General features: G+C 30.2%; 1 protein-coding gene across 5 annotated transcripts in view; it reads left to right on the top strand.

The window, feature by feature from the left end:
* Nucleotides 1-14245, top strand: part of LOC143225412 (RNA-binding protein 4B-like) — a 74355-nt gene that overhangs the window by 49181 nt on the left and 10929 nt on the right. For 2 of the 5 annotated variants that reach the window (XR_013013830.1, XR_013013831.1), the window contains exon 10: nt 10496-10568. Coding sequence is in view for 2 of the 5 variants with exons in the window: in XM_076454799.1 (XP_076310914.1) it covers nt 8497-8554 (58 nt within the window). In the remaining 3 variants the exon portion in view is untranslated. Of the gene's footprint in view, nt 1-8496; nt 8875-10495; nt 10569-12583; nt 12747-14245 lie in introns of those variants that run through there. The other 3 variants (XM_076454799.1, XM_076454810.1, XR_013013828.1) reach the window with 2 other exon arrangements.

Genomic DNA, 14245 nt, shown 5'->3' with positions numbered 1-14245 from the left:
TTTTAAGAGCATCAGTCTTCTCACCATGTGACATAAGTTACAATTGTTACCCAGTATTTAACTGTCAATAACAAAGGCCTAATCCAGAGTTATTTTGTGGACGACTTTTTAAGTGTGTGATGTTATATCTGCTTTATTCATGTAAAATAATGTTAAAATGCATCTATAGCTTTATGCCACAATTACAGAATCCTCATGAGAAGACATGACTAAACATTTTGCTGTTCAAACCAAATTCCATTTAGACATTTCAATTATTTAATTTGATGATGAAACCTCCTAAGCAAAACCATTGTAATGATTTGTACTTGTATATAAGCTGTAGATGTCTTTATTTCACTGAATTATGATCATAGTTTGGTTAGTACCATTTGATATTTTTCTATGACAGTGTGAGTCATGTTAAAGACATTAAAGAGCAATAAAAATGAATCGTTGTTAATTGTACTTCAATTCATCAAATAAATGTACATAATAAGTTTTGGAAACTCCTTAATTCTCAAAGCAGTAATTTTGTGGATATTGTTGACCAAATTTTGAGTTAAATGTTTTTATTCTTTTCTAATACTTACAGTTCAGACATCTTGATTATAGATTGTAAATAACAAATTTCTCAATTTTATTTACAAAACTGAACTGGAAGACAGTCTGTATTTCAAATCTAACATAATTACATATCTAAAAGTAATTGTTTTCCTTGTAATTAAGTTTAAATCAAACCACACACAAACTCCATAACCAATGATTCTGTCAGAATTTCATGCTAAGTTCTGATTCATAACAATAAAAGTTTGTATTCTGTCTTTATTTCAAACTAACCTATATTCACTGATCTGAAAACACTGATTCTATCTGTATCTCAGACTAAATTGACAAGTGCAGATCTGAGAGCAACGATTTTATATCCATTTCAGGTTAAAGTTGGAGTCATTTGTACAAAATCAAAAACTGACTTTTGTTGAGCAGCCAAGTGGTTCTGTTTTTAAAATGTAACAATTATTTATTTTGTTCACATTCAGCTAAACATACCAAACTATTTATAGTTGAGATCAACCTCAGTTTTGAAGGCTGAAAGCAATAATTCTGTTTCTATTGTATAAAAAATTCAGTCAATGTGTTTTCTAGATTTCATTTAAATGCTAGCATCTTGTCTGTTAAGCTTCTAAAAGTTTGTTTATTTTATAAAACATGAGTGTTATTCTAAGTTAGCTATGTCCCATTCCTTTTATTGTTAAAGCAATGATTTGTCACATTATATAAACAAGGAGAAATTTTATTCTATGCCATTACATGAACTGAATCATGAACTATTACTTGTATTGCACATGTTTACTGGCTATGTTACTTAAAACTTTGGTGGGTAAGTATAATTCTTTTAAAACACTTATTTATTAATAATTTCATAACTGAAAAGTGAATGGGGGAAAAAAAATTGTTTTCAGTGGGCTATTTATACAGTTGAATGAATAAATGAGAGCACAGAAATTTGGCCTTTCTCATATAATTATATATATTTTTTCATTGTACAAATTACAACAACATTCTCAAGTAGTTTCAGTACCTTTAAGGTACTGTTTTTATGTTTATTGGATAACAGACACATACTTCATTTTGTTTCTTACTAAAGATAGCTTGACAGATGTATTTTACCTTTTCTTTCCAAGTTCATTAATTCAAAATATTTTGCTGAACTGTTACATGATTGGGCCTCTTCTGTTGTTTTAGATAATACTGTAATTAAATTATTCTTTAAACAATTCTGAAAGTACCATGTTTGTAGATCCAAATTAACTTGTTTTGGGCAGTATTTTATATCAAATGTAATATGTAGCTACTTGTGTTTGCATACTGTGCAGAAAAGAGATGTATATTTTCTGTTCTTTAGGAAGAGAAATGTTCTTTGTAATGCAGCTTATTATTTTGTGAGAGTTGAAGTGTATCTTGTGACAAAAATGTTTTTATATTACATTGGTTTCTGTACATAGAAACACATTTACCCTTTGGCATTCAGCTTCTAATGTTCTTAGAGTGTTATACCACTCTTATTATATTTAATTACAAAAATAAAATTAGTGGATTGGTTATAGTTTGACAAGAATGTTTCTAAAAAAAATACGTAGTTTTGGAAAAATAAAATATTTTCAATTAATTTTCTACTATTTTTAATAAAGAATCATTATTTAATCTTGTGATTTGCACTCTCACTCTAAATTGTTCACCTCTGAGGTAATTTTTATATGAACCATAAAAATACTACATATATATTATCTTATGGTTTTCATATTTTATTTACATAATTTATAGGACCACCTAAATCAATATTGAAATATTTTTCAAGGTAAATATTTTAATTTTTTTTCTTTATTATACCTATGATCTATACCTATCGTAATCAATGTACTGTGCAATGAAATATTTAAAATTAAGAAATGGAAATATATACATACCTTTTAGCTCTTTGTATGAGTTTTTGAAATTTGTTTCTTTAATATGAGAAATTTTACATCATTATCTTTTCACTTCCTGTTTATTTTCAGTTTTCCTTTTCAGTTCTTTGTCTTTTATTATTTTTGCTGGCATGTCAATTTGTGCATGTGAGACTTTATTGTTATTACTGTACAGCGGCAGAAACTCATTTCGCTAACACTTTGTACCCTTGAATGATGCTATCTTTTTGTATACTTTCACAGTCCAGGCACCAAGAAGTTAAACTTCAAACATTTGTTAAATATTTCAAATACAATTTGTAAAACACACACAATACAATTAATTAAAATATAAAAGTAAGTAAGACCTAAGTACAATTTAACAGCCTCTCTAGAGATAGCATATTTAGGTACAAAAAAAAACAGTAAGTGTTATAGTCAGTCAAGCAAACAACAATACTTATGGAAGTCACATGAGGAAAACTGGTATTCAGTTTCAAATTAATCATTGCTAGAGTATATTGAAGTAAGTGTATCTGAGGAACCATTTCCAAAAATAGAAAGAGGTGACTGGGGCCATTGTGTTTGATTCAGCATGTGAGCAATATCTCAACAAATAGAAAAGACAGAAAGTACTTATTTCATATTCCAGCTTTTCAATATCAGTAATTAGAGTTCCTAATTTGTACAAAACCATAGACTTTGTATTTTGATATCAAGAACATGCTATGAGACTCACAAAAATTGTTATTTCGATGAGTTTTTTTTTAAATATTTACTTTTGAGTTAAAAAATTAACTTGTATATAATAATATTAAAATTTAAATTATAATCTACAATTTAATAGCAAACTTGTTGACATAAATTCATAAAATAGTAGTTCAATAAAATAAAATGCATCTCAAATCTAGAGCAGACAGTAGCACTATAGGCTTTGAGGAAATTGGTGGTAATGCAACTAAAAATAGAATTAAGTTTGTCATTGATGAAGGCCAATCTCTAACTTGTGGTGTTCATTAAGATCCCATCCCATCCTACAGTTTGACTGAGAATCTTATCAATGAATGTTTAAGTGCGCCCATTCGTGGCCTAAATTTCTAGTCTGCAGAAGAATCATACTGCTACTGAACATCAGTGTGAAACATGATCAGGTACTAAGATATTAACATACTCCAGGAATCTGCCATCAGAGCAATTTGTTTATGCTTCATCAGCCATTCTAAAGTGACACTTATGTTGTGGAGATCAAATGGCATAATGCAAAATTCATGCACACAACCTCAAATTGTAATAATCTAGCACAACATAACACTATCTAGGACCTAGATATAAAGTGCTGATCCAGATTGTGTGTTCTAATGCATCCAGACATTTCATTATCCATGGAAGTAGAAAAACATCAAGTTGAGTTGTGCATGTTAATCTATGTTTAATTTACACAGAATCTTAGCATGTTTTCTTTTTTTTTTCAAGCAAACATACTAGAGGTAACCAAGTACTTTTTGTAGCCTGTATAATTCTGTTCTTCAGTATATGTTTTATGTCAGTGCTGGCTGTATCTGACTTGATATTTGGTTTACATTCAACTTAGTATGCACCTTGCATATTCACAAGCTTTCTTTTGTGCAGAATGTTTTCTCATTGGCTGCACTTCTTAAGATGATGAAGTTGCTAATGTTGTTGTAATGTCACGGTTTTGCAAGCAGTGACAAAAATTGACTGACTGATTACATAATGTATTTTGAACATGCTCTTTGATTCTTATGTTCCAACAATAAACTCTAGAGCTCACACAGTCAAGACTACACCTTGAACATGTTAGTTTGTAAGTACCAAAAGTGCAATGCATTTTAGGGACTGTATGTTTAAATTTAAAATTATATGTTTAACATATCAGTGTGAAAATAATTGTAAACGTATGTAGATAAATTTTATTTAGAATTTCCATAATCTTTTGCTTCGATTATATTGTATGTTTGCCAGTAAAAGGTAGAATGCAATAAACTGTTTCTTTAGTTTCAACACATTTATTGACATCAGAAATATACAGAACTGTTAAATTTTTTATGATACTATCTATTAACTATACAGAAAAATGATGATGGTATTATCTATTACAGATTACTTGTTCACATGTAGTGGCAACTCACTGTTGTGTGGTTCAAAAAAAAGTTGTTATTCCACAAAAACATTAGTTTATTTAAAAATCATCATTTAGTGACATTTTCATTCACGTACAGTATATCGAAGTAAACCTAATTGGAAAGAAAGCTTCTACCACTTCAACGTTGCTTACTGTGTCAATTAAAGCTTGGCAGTTAGTGGAATTTGAAAATCTATTAACCATCATCATCATTAATTGATTGCAATCAGGTATCAGTTATTCTAACATGAGGTTTAGATAATTGAAAGTGCTAATAATCTGAAGCACTAATTTTCATTTGTTGGCTTTCTTTTATATGACATTGATTAATGCTCGTTAGTAATAGTTAATTGCTACTGAATGTTGTTGCAATTGGAAGTTGAATAAATAGTCAAAAATTACTAAGGAGCACCATGACAGTGTCACCACTTGGATAGGTAACTCTTCATACAAGTGTAGCCTGCTTTTCTGAACAAAAAACAGCATGTTTCATGCTTTAATTTTATCATGGCTGGCAAACAGCAGTAATGCACAAGAATTAGTCCTTATCTGAGTTCACTATGAAACACCACTTGTGTGATGATGTCCTCCTCAACACATATTTGTACTGTTCACTGTTCTTGACTTGATCATCATTTGTTTGTGGAAGTGGCTAAGTTACTGATGGACCATTAGTGCAAGCCTTAAATTTGGTGTAATGAATAGATTGTTTTTCACCAAGTAGAAATGTTGGTAAATGTTTGGGTGTGTACTACCAAATTCCCCCTAAACTAACTTAGAAGGAAAGAAATACAAGCCACCAATTTTTAGTTGTGGCATAGCAGTTCATAGAATGGTTTTGAGTTGTTTATTTTTTTTCCAAGTACAAACTTTTAACTTTAAGCTCTCATCTTCACCAGTTTGAGATCTAATGAAACTAAGGTGGTCAAACTCTTTCAATTGATGCATTTGACCATGCCTATGGCCTTGTAGATTAATTTACTCCTGTATGTATGCTGACCCACTGAAATAGAGCTAATAAAAAAGGAAAAAAAAAAGTTTTGTAGATTGATTTGCTCTAATCCTGCTCATACAAATTTCAAATATCATGACTATTGAGGATTTCCTCTTGTTTTTGTATGTACCATGGTGTGAGAAACACTGTATTAATTGATTCATGGGAGTGTTGGGTAATCTTTTAGCAAATACTACCAACTGCTGAGCTCTAACTGTTATGGTCAGACAGTGGTGTGTTGAGACTAAACTTCAGGCACTGAACCAACATTCCTTGAATTTACCCATACCAACAGTGATATATCTGAAATGCTGAAGAAGAGGGTACATGTCTTTCTTAGCAGTTCCTTTTGACTACGTAGGATAAGTTAGATTTATCTCATCTTTGGGGACCTGTGTCTGCAGAACTTGGGTTACCCAAAGTGTCAGAAGGCAGAATAGCATTATCATCAATGACTCTTACATTTGGAAAAATGTTTGGTTCTTTTTCCTGAGTGAAGAATTATGAGTTACTATACATAACTTGCCTTCCAAATTTTTGCAACCCATTGAGGTCATAGCAAGACACCTGTTGATTTCAAAGAATTTTGCATTCTGCTACAAAAGTCATTATCTGCATAATTTAGTGACACTGCATGTTGTTTCTCCCATTGATGAGACAGTTTTGATTCATCTGCATTCAGAATTTTTCTCAGTTGGTGACAAGTGAAAATGATCAGGCTCTAATTAGACTGCCCTCTTTGGTGATAGTGTAGGGGTACTGAAAAATTCTATCTTCAGATCACCACTGTATAAATCACTACTTACACACTCGGTCATCTGTGAGCAAAAAGTAATGTTTAGGGGTAGAACCTGGTCAGTCACTTTTGCAATTCTGAGCAATAACTCACCTTCCCCAATTTATGGGTGGACCAATATTATAGTAATGCCCCTTTGTATTTGTAGTGTTGGTAGAAAACCATTGCTCAGAAGAGTACCTCTTCCAGACCTAGATAATTTCTAAGGGATATCAAATTCCTGTCTGTCTCTGTGTTCATATGTGGAAAATTGTTTTCAAGATTTAGAGAAAACATAACTCTACACAAGAGTACAAAGAACACAGAAAATTAGTCATCAAAAATGAGCAAACTAAATATAATTCCTTAAGTTTATTCTACAATCATTTCAAGTTCAACAATACTTTATAGATAATAAGAGGAACAGTAGAAAATATACTGCATAATTTAATCTTAACTTTTTTCTAAACTAATTTAAAGAGAACAGAACACCATTTATTCATAGCAAAACAAAAGTGAAAATAGATAAGTGTACAAAATGATAGGCAACACCTCTAGGTGACAAGGATATTTTTGAGTCCTCTTTCTCTAATGGAAATACTCTGAAAATATTCTGTTCTAGACTTTGAGCAAATATTGTTATATATAGATAAAAATGATGGCCTTCTCAGAATGAAGGCAATACTCATACCACTGGTAATTCCATAGAATAAAGTAGGAAAGGTATAACTTTCAGAAAATTTAGACTTAAAATTGATGAAGTGATAGAGAAAATAGATACCAGATTAGAAGTGAATCATCCACGAGGAACACTTATAGTAGTTGTTGTTGATTAGCTTTTAAATTTATAAATTCTTCACAAAATTTAATTAAATCATGCTGGCACTGTAATTAATGAAGTTATTGGAAAAATACTTGAAGCTTATATTCTGCTATATGATAATCAAATTCATTACAGTTTTAGAAACTGTTGGCTAATTAATTGTCCTGTAAAGAGGTGTTAAAAATGTATTTGATGATACTGACTGTTCTGTGAAGTTTAGGTCTTAGAACATTGTTCAGTATACACCACCACTTTAATAATCTTTTAACTACCACATAAGCAGTTTGTAACAATATAAATTGTAAGGCTTAATCTTTCTATACAATTGTTGTCTTCCATTCTATGGCTAAGTCATAACCCCTATTAGGCTTCTGCTAGTAGTTATAAGAATTGGTACTAGTGACTCAAGTGGCCAATGTATTCAACGTTATGGGAACCTATTTGGTAATTGTAGGTAACATTATATTAATGGAATGCATTTATTTAAGAATTACAAATTTTATGAATGATATGTTTTAAAATTACATTCACCGGACACTTTATGTGGTTACAATTAAATAACTAAGAAAAAATATTTTGGTAATATTATTTCAGTGGTTTATTGCATTTTGGTGATAAATTATACACGAGCAAGCACGTTATGTAATTATTAAGAGGTAGTGATAGTTGCATTTGGCTACTTAAAATTATAGTTGTGTATCCAAGTTTGCTACTCATTCTGGAAATCTTGATGACACCCTGCTTTTCAGCATTTAACTCTTCATGAGTATGAAAAAATCACAACCTTTAGTGTCTGTTAACTAGAATTATTCGTTCTCTAATATGTTTAGCTAAGTTGTAACCTTTGGTCTTTATACTATCTAAAATTTTCTGTTCTCTAGCATGTATTACTAACTCAAAATAACATCAGTCTTATAAACAAAGTTAAACATTTTGGTAAGTTTTATATTTAATCCATCCTTCACCTTGATTATTCTAGTTGTATGTGGTTGCAGTGCCACAGTCAGTTATTAGGTATTAGTGTAGCTAGATTGCTATCCACTTTAAATTCTCTGGATTGGGCCTTAACAGTACATTTGAAATTATCCCAGTGTTTCACGTAATTATTGTCAAACAGAACTGATAAAGCACCACATACGTGAAGCAGCTGTTATCACACATTATGAGAAGAAGTAATCCTTTTGAACAGAATATTGTAGTGTTCCCAAAATGTATCTTTCTACAGCTGAAAAAGATGATCTTTTTTAGATGGGGCAGCTGTTAGTTTTTCTTAGGTAGTTTTATAAAATAATTGGTAGTGGGATGTTCAACAAACTATTTTTTCCTTCAAAACAGTTACACATCAGGACGACTCACACCTCCGACTGCTGCTCGTCGCGCCGCTATGTTTTAACGGGTGCCTGAAGGAACGCGATCGCGGTGGCATTGCTGTGGAGCGGGATGGCGCGAGTTGATGTACAAAAGAAGAACGTGACAGATGTGGAGAAACATGCCTTTGTACATCTGGTTTTACGTAGAGTGAACATAATTCGTGTATTTTTTCTGGCTATTATATTTTAGCTCTTAAGACTTTTCGTGTATGGTTCGTGTTCAACATTTCAACATTATGTACCATGAATTATGTGATAGTTGTTACTCGTTACCCGACTTGTAATATTCTATCACAGGTCTCTCTGTAACAGAAAAGTAAAATAAAATCGCTGGTTGACTTCATATACGGGTTTGAATGTATTCCTGTAACAAAATAAATCATTTAATTTGATAAAGGAGCTCTATTTACCGAGATTAATTACAGATGCTAGAGGCAGACTAGAGGAAGACGCGTAACGTGACGGTATTGCAAACATCGTGCGGTAAATGTGCGGCTGAATCACCGGGTTTGTGTGTAAGTATTAATCAATGTCCATTTGTTCTGCAACATGTTTGTTAGTCTGAAGATACATTGGACCACAACACTTATATTGGTAATCCTATGTATCTTTTTTTTTTTTTTTTTATATAGTCTCCTGGCTCAGTCATGCTTAGATATGTTAGTCACTTCCTCTTATTTACTTTGGATGAGAAGGGAAAGTTTGAAATAAAAACGTTATCTATTATATTTTTGGAGAGAGAAGTTATAACTGCTATTGTTTAGAACAAAAACCTTTTGTGGACCATTTTTCAGTGTGGTGTTTGTTACTGATGTTGTGCTTGTGTAAAAACTTAATACTATTTAGAGGGTGGTCAAGAGCCCCTAAAAGCCAAAGAACTAGGAGTTAAAGGAAAAGGGGGAAAATTTAGATATTGTCGAAACATGTTATCAAGATCAAAACTGTTAAAGACATCTGGGAAAATTGTGTACCCCACTCCCTCTCCTCTCCAAAACAAAATGACCTGCATTATGAGGAAACATTCAATTATACATGCTTTTATGTGTTAATGCATATTTAGAAAATTGGAATTTTTCATGGATATTTGGGGAATGGATTGGGGAATGTGGCCATCGTGATTTAATTTACTTTCTGTAGCTGTGGCTACAGAAATCCTTTTCATTAAGATATCATCTGTACTTGTGGATGGAAATATACTTGTTGCACTTGCAATAATAGCACTGCATTGGTGAGTAAATATATCAGGCTTGTGACTGAGTATTGTAAAACTTTAATAAAAGTTTTTTTAAAACAATTTGTATGTAATCGTGCACACTAATTGTGTGTTTGTAATTTTAAAAATGTATATCACTGAGTATTTACCATTAAAAGTTATCAGATTTTTACTCATGGAAGGGTCCTGTCTTCTAGATTTAGAAATAAGTTACAGTTTAGATTAAAAAAACAAACAAAATGTATGTTGTTACACAAGTTTTTCCAGCAGTGAATTATTATCAAATAAAGGTCACTGTTTAAAAAAAAAAAAAATTGTATTCAGTATCAAAACTTGTATTACCCATATTGATATGAACCCTTGATGGTGTTAACACCAAAACCTTGTGGCTGTTTTGTCATCATCTACTTACAGTATCTGAAACACTAAACATTTGTAATATTGATAATAAATTGAATCTGTGACTATCGTGTTTTTTGTGCATAGTTTGTTTCAACAGCAGTTTTATTATTTGGTTTGATCTTTTCATCTTTGCTTATCAGTGAAAGTTCATATGGATAAATTTTTGTCTTTTAAGAGTAGTTATTGTGAAAACTTACATTCTTGTTTGAAAACATACATATAAGTTCAAAAGCTGTGTTACTTGAAATTATACCTCAAGAAATTCTTTACCTTAAAATTCATTATTAGTGCTTAGTATATAAAATATGTGTTTATCAGTTTAAATATATGTAATGTTTGCTTTTCACAGGATTACCTGATATGATGTTCAGTATTGGTGTCACCATCGTACGTTAGCAGCATTTCTTATACTGAAGGATCAGGTTAGTAAAGATCAATACTTACACTGAGAGCTATTTTTACCTCATAATATTCAGTTGCATAAAATATATATTAGTCTTTTTGAGGAGTTGCCAAGTTGTGTTATACTGAGCTGCCAACAAAGCAATATTAAAACCTTGGTACTATAAGTGTATTGAGTCACCAGGCCGTTACTGTTTGTCAAACTACAATTTCCATTATCAATAGTGGTATGATTAGGTACTAATGCCTAACACCCCAGTTTGCATTGTAATAAACAACTGTAAATCATGCCTAAGAAAATCTTAGATTACATATCCTGACAGATTTTGTCTCCAAAGCTTTCACTATGTAAGGATGTTGACTTCCAGAACTATATTTATACAGACCAAAGACATGAATGTTGGTTGAAACTGGATCATGAGGAATAGACATATGATCAAATGAATTACTGTGATTTAAGTTTTCCAGCCATTTCTAATTAAAATAAATGTTGATATTAAGATATGGCTTAAAGCTTTTGAACTTCCATTAGTTTTGAATAGTTATTTATTATCTTGGGTTGAATCTTTTCTCTTTAGAATACATTACCATTTCATGTGCTCTGTGAGAATTTTTATTTCTTTGGTGGAGAACATAACATATTTGAAACATTATAATAACTTACTCTGCATGGTTCATTTCCTTCCAAATGGAGTCAATGTAATTGAACTTGTTACCACCAAGTAACCTTCAGATTTTTCATGCTATAGGATGGCATCTTAATGAAATTTGGCAGGCTTTCATTAAATGTTAAAGCTTTTTTAAACAGAACACAGATTTTTAATATAGTATTTTAACTGAAGATTTGCTCATGAATGTATGGAATCAAAATGTTGATTGCCCCAAGTGTAAAATGATGTTCTGGTTAAAATTAAAAATCCTTTTTTTGATCTGAAAATCTAAAACTGCATTTGCATAACCTTTAAAACCTCATAAATAAACATGAGTTTTTTCAGTAAAACTTTGTTCTTTTCTCCATCTTAATTGTACAGACTTGGTCAATTTAACTAACCTTGTAACCACATAGACAAAATAAATAAATGAAATAAAGACTTTGAAATAAATCAAAGTTACCATTTTTTCTTTCTAGAGTTAACTGTAGCTTGTAAATGAAAATTACAATTGTTTAGCTTTAATAGCTTTACCCTTTAGCTACCACATCTTTAAATCACAAAGACATAATGTAACTCTTGTAACAATTCATTTCAAAAATAAAACAGTAGATGGAATTGTTTGACACTTGGCGAGAACTTTCTTAGGCATGTAATATTTTCTACTGAAAATTCATTATTTATTGTAGTTATTTGCACTAAGATTCTGAAAAGTTTACATGAAAGGCAATTTTCATGTTAAGTATAAAAGATTTTTTTCATCTTGCAATTTTCAGATTTCATTTGCACAACCTCTAGAACTTCCTAAATGAATATAATAATTTTTTTAAAAGTAAATATGTATATTTAATATTTTATTTCTCTATCTTAATGTTAATATACAAGCTCTATCATAAAAAATTAAACCTTTGAAATATGAATTTTAAAAGAAATGATAGATTTAAGTAAAATATAACAGTAAAATCTAAATGTAATGTAACTTTGTATAACCAACAGTGAGGACAGAATTGACAAATAATGCTTCAGCTTTTGATGTCTTGGTAATGAATACTTAGCATCAGTTTTAAAATAATCATTGAAAGATTGTAGTTTAAAATTAACTCTTTTTGTTGGTAATAAACATATGTCTAATAATCACATGTAGTATAAGTTTTTCAGTAAACCTTTATTATTTTGTCTTGTTTTCTCTAGCTTAACATTAACTGTATACAGAATAAATTAGTTTTGCTGATCTGTAATCATTATGTAACAAAACAAATACAAAATCTAAATTGCTCACATCTTTTGTATGATAACTGCACATTGCAAGAAGCAGTTACACACTATTTATTATTATAAGTTTATGTACATTTTTATTATATGTAGTTTTATTTTTACAATTTTAGTTACTCTGAGTAAAGCAATAGCTGTTGATTGACTATACCACTTTATGTAAACAAAGGATTGAGATACCATCATGCATGTTGAATTACAAAATCACAAAGTGCTTCTGCTATCATGATAGCTCTGTATATTTACTTCATTTAAGTTTACCCATCTATCCTCATAGTAAGTGTCTAATTTTTATATTTTGTTTAATTTTATTGCTATAAAAGATATACATAAAAACAAGAAATTAATACTTTAGGAATCTTTTTATCTTTTGTACTTGTAAGAAAGAAGTACCCAGTAGTTACTATGCCTATTTTTAATAATGAAAATGTTGTCTCAGAAATTTTTTTTTAAATCAAAATATTTGCTTTACAGTACAAAGTGTTGTCATGCATAAAAAAGAAATAGTGCCCTGTAACATTATAATTTGTGGCTTTTTGAATAAGCTATAGACAGGTTAAAATACTTCCAATAGCTGGACAAGTAAAACTCCAACTATAATAGACATTGAAACTGACAAATGTTTTAAATCCTTTAAACTGAATGATCCTAGCCTCATAGCATCCAACAAATTGAAGCCATTTTTTTCTGTTTGTTTGAAATAATGTAATAGCAAATGTCAGAGACTTACTGACATTTTCTAAAAAGACAGGATATGCTATGAGGGGCATACACTTTTTATTGTATGTATCTTAGGGGTTATAATTTTGGTTTAAAGATACTTTAAGTATGAGTGTGTAATTCCTGGGAAACAGGTCATTTAGGGTAGAACAAAATATAAAATTGGCCATTGAAAGCAAAAAAAATGTTATGTAATACAGAGAAGTGAAAATTGGAATTTGTTAAAATACTCTTTAAGAAATTAAAATTTGAATAATAAATTACATTTTGATGATAAGTTTTATAATTAAATTTTGATTGTAACTCTGTAAAAAGGTTGTGTTTTAACCCATATGTGCTTACAGGGGTAAACAGTCTTATTGTACAAGTGTTCTTAATGATCAGAAAGAAATTTACTAAGAGCCCAGTCTATGGGTGCTAAATTTGTAAATTATGGTTCTGTGCCTTTCATGTGTTTGGTAACTTGCATGATTATCCTTATGTAAAGTGTAGTGTAATTTGTTTGAAGAGAAACATTTTTACAGCAAAGTTTTCATTTTAACTGTAAAATTAAATTATAGTTCATATAGTTGTTGGCAGTTATTTTTTATTTGAAGTAAAGCAAAATATTACTTAACATTTTGATAATGAACACCCACATTTTAATGATTATATGTTTTCAGCTTGATATGTTTAAAAGTTAACTTTTGGTTTAGGTTAGCTTTACTGATAATTTTTTATTGTGTTAAAAAATTAATTTGTAGATCTTTTCTCAAAATAATCAACTTGAAATAAAACAGTGTCAGTGCATGAAAATGAATTTGATGCCAAGAAAGATTTTCATTTGGAAAGTTAAATATCATATTGTCCTTTTCATTCATTCAACAGATTGTTATTAAATAATTTTAGAAGAGTTTGAAATGAGCTGTATGATTTGGAGACATTAAGATAGTTTATTGTAATTATATTTAGTTTTTGGTTAAATTTCTCATTGCTTAATCATTGGTGAATTCTGGAACCTAAATCACTGTGTGATTTTCCCATACAAGTATCCCATAACTTTTTGTTCCAGGTTT

This window comes from Tachypleus tridentatus, chromosome 1 (assembly GCF_004210375.1).
Source record: "Tachypleus tridentatus isolate NWPU-2018 chromosome 1, ASM421037v1, whole genome shotgun sequence".
In the NCBI taxonomy this organism is placed as follows: Eukaryota; Metazoa; Arthropoda; class Merostomata; order Xiphosura; family Limulidae; genus Tachypleus; species Tachypleus tridentatus.
The sequence above is the reverse complement of the archived record's forward strand: the minus strand, read 5'-3'. Positions and strand labels throughout refer to the sequence as shown.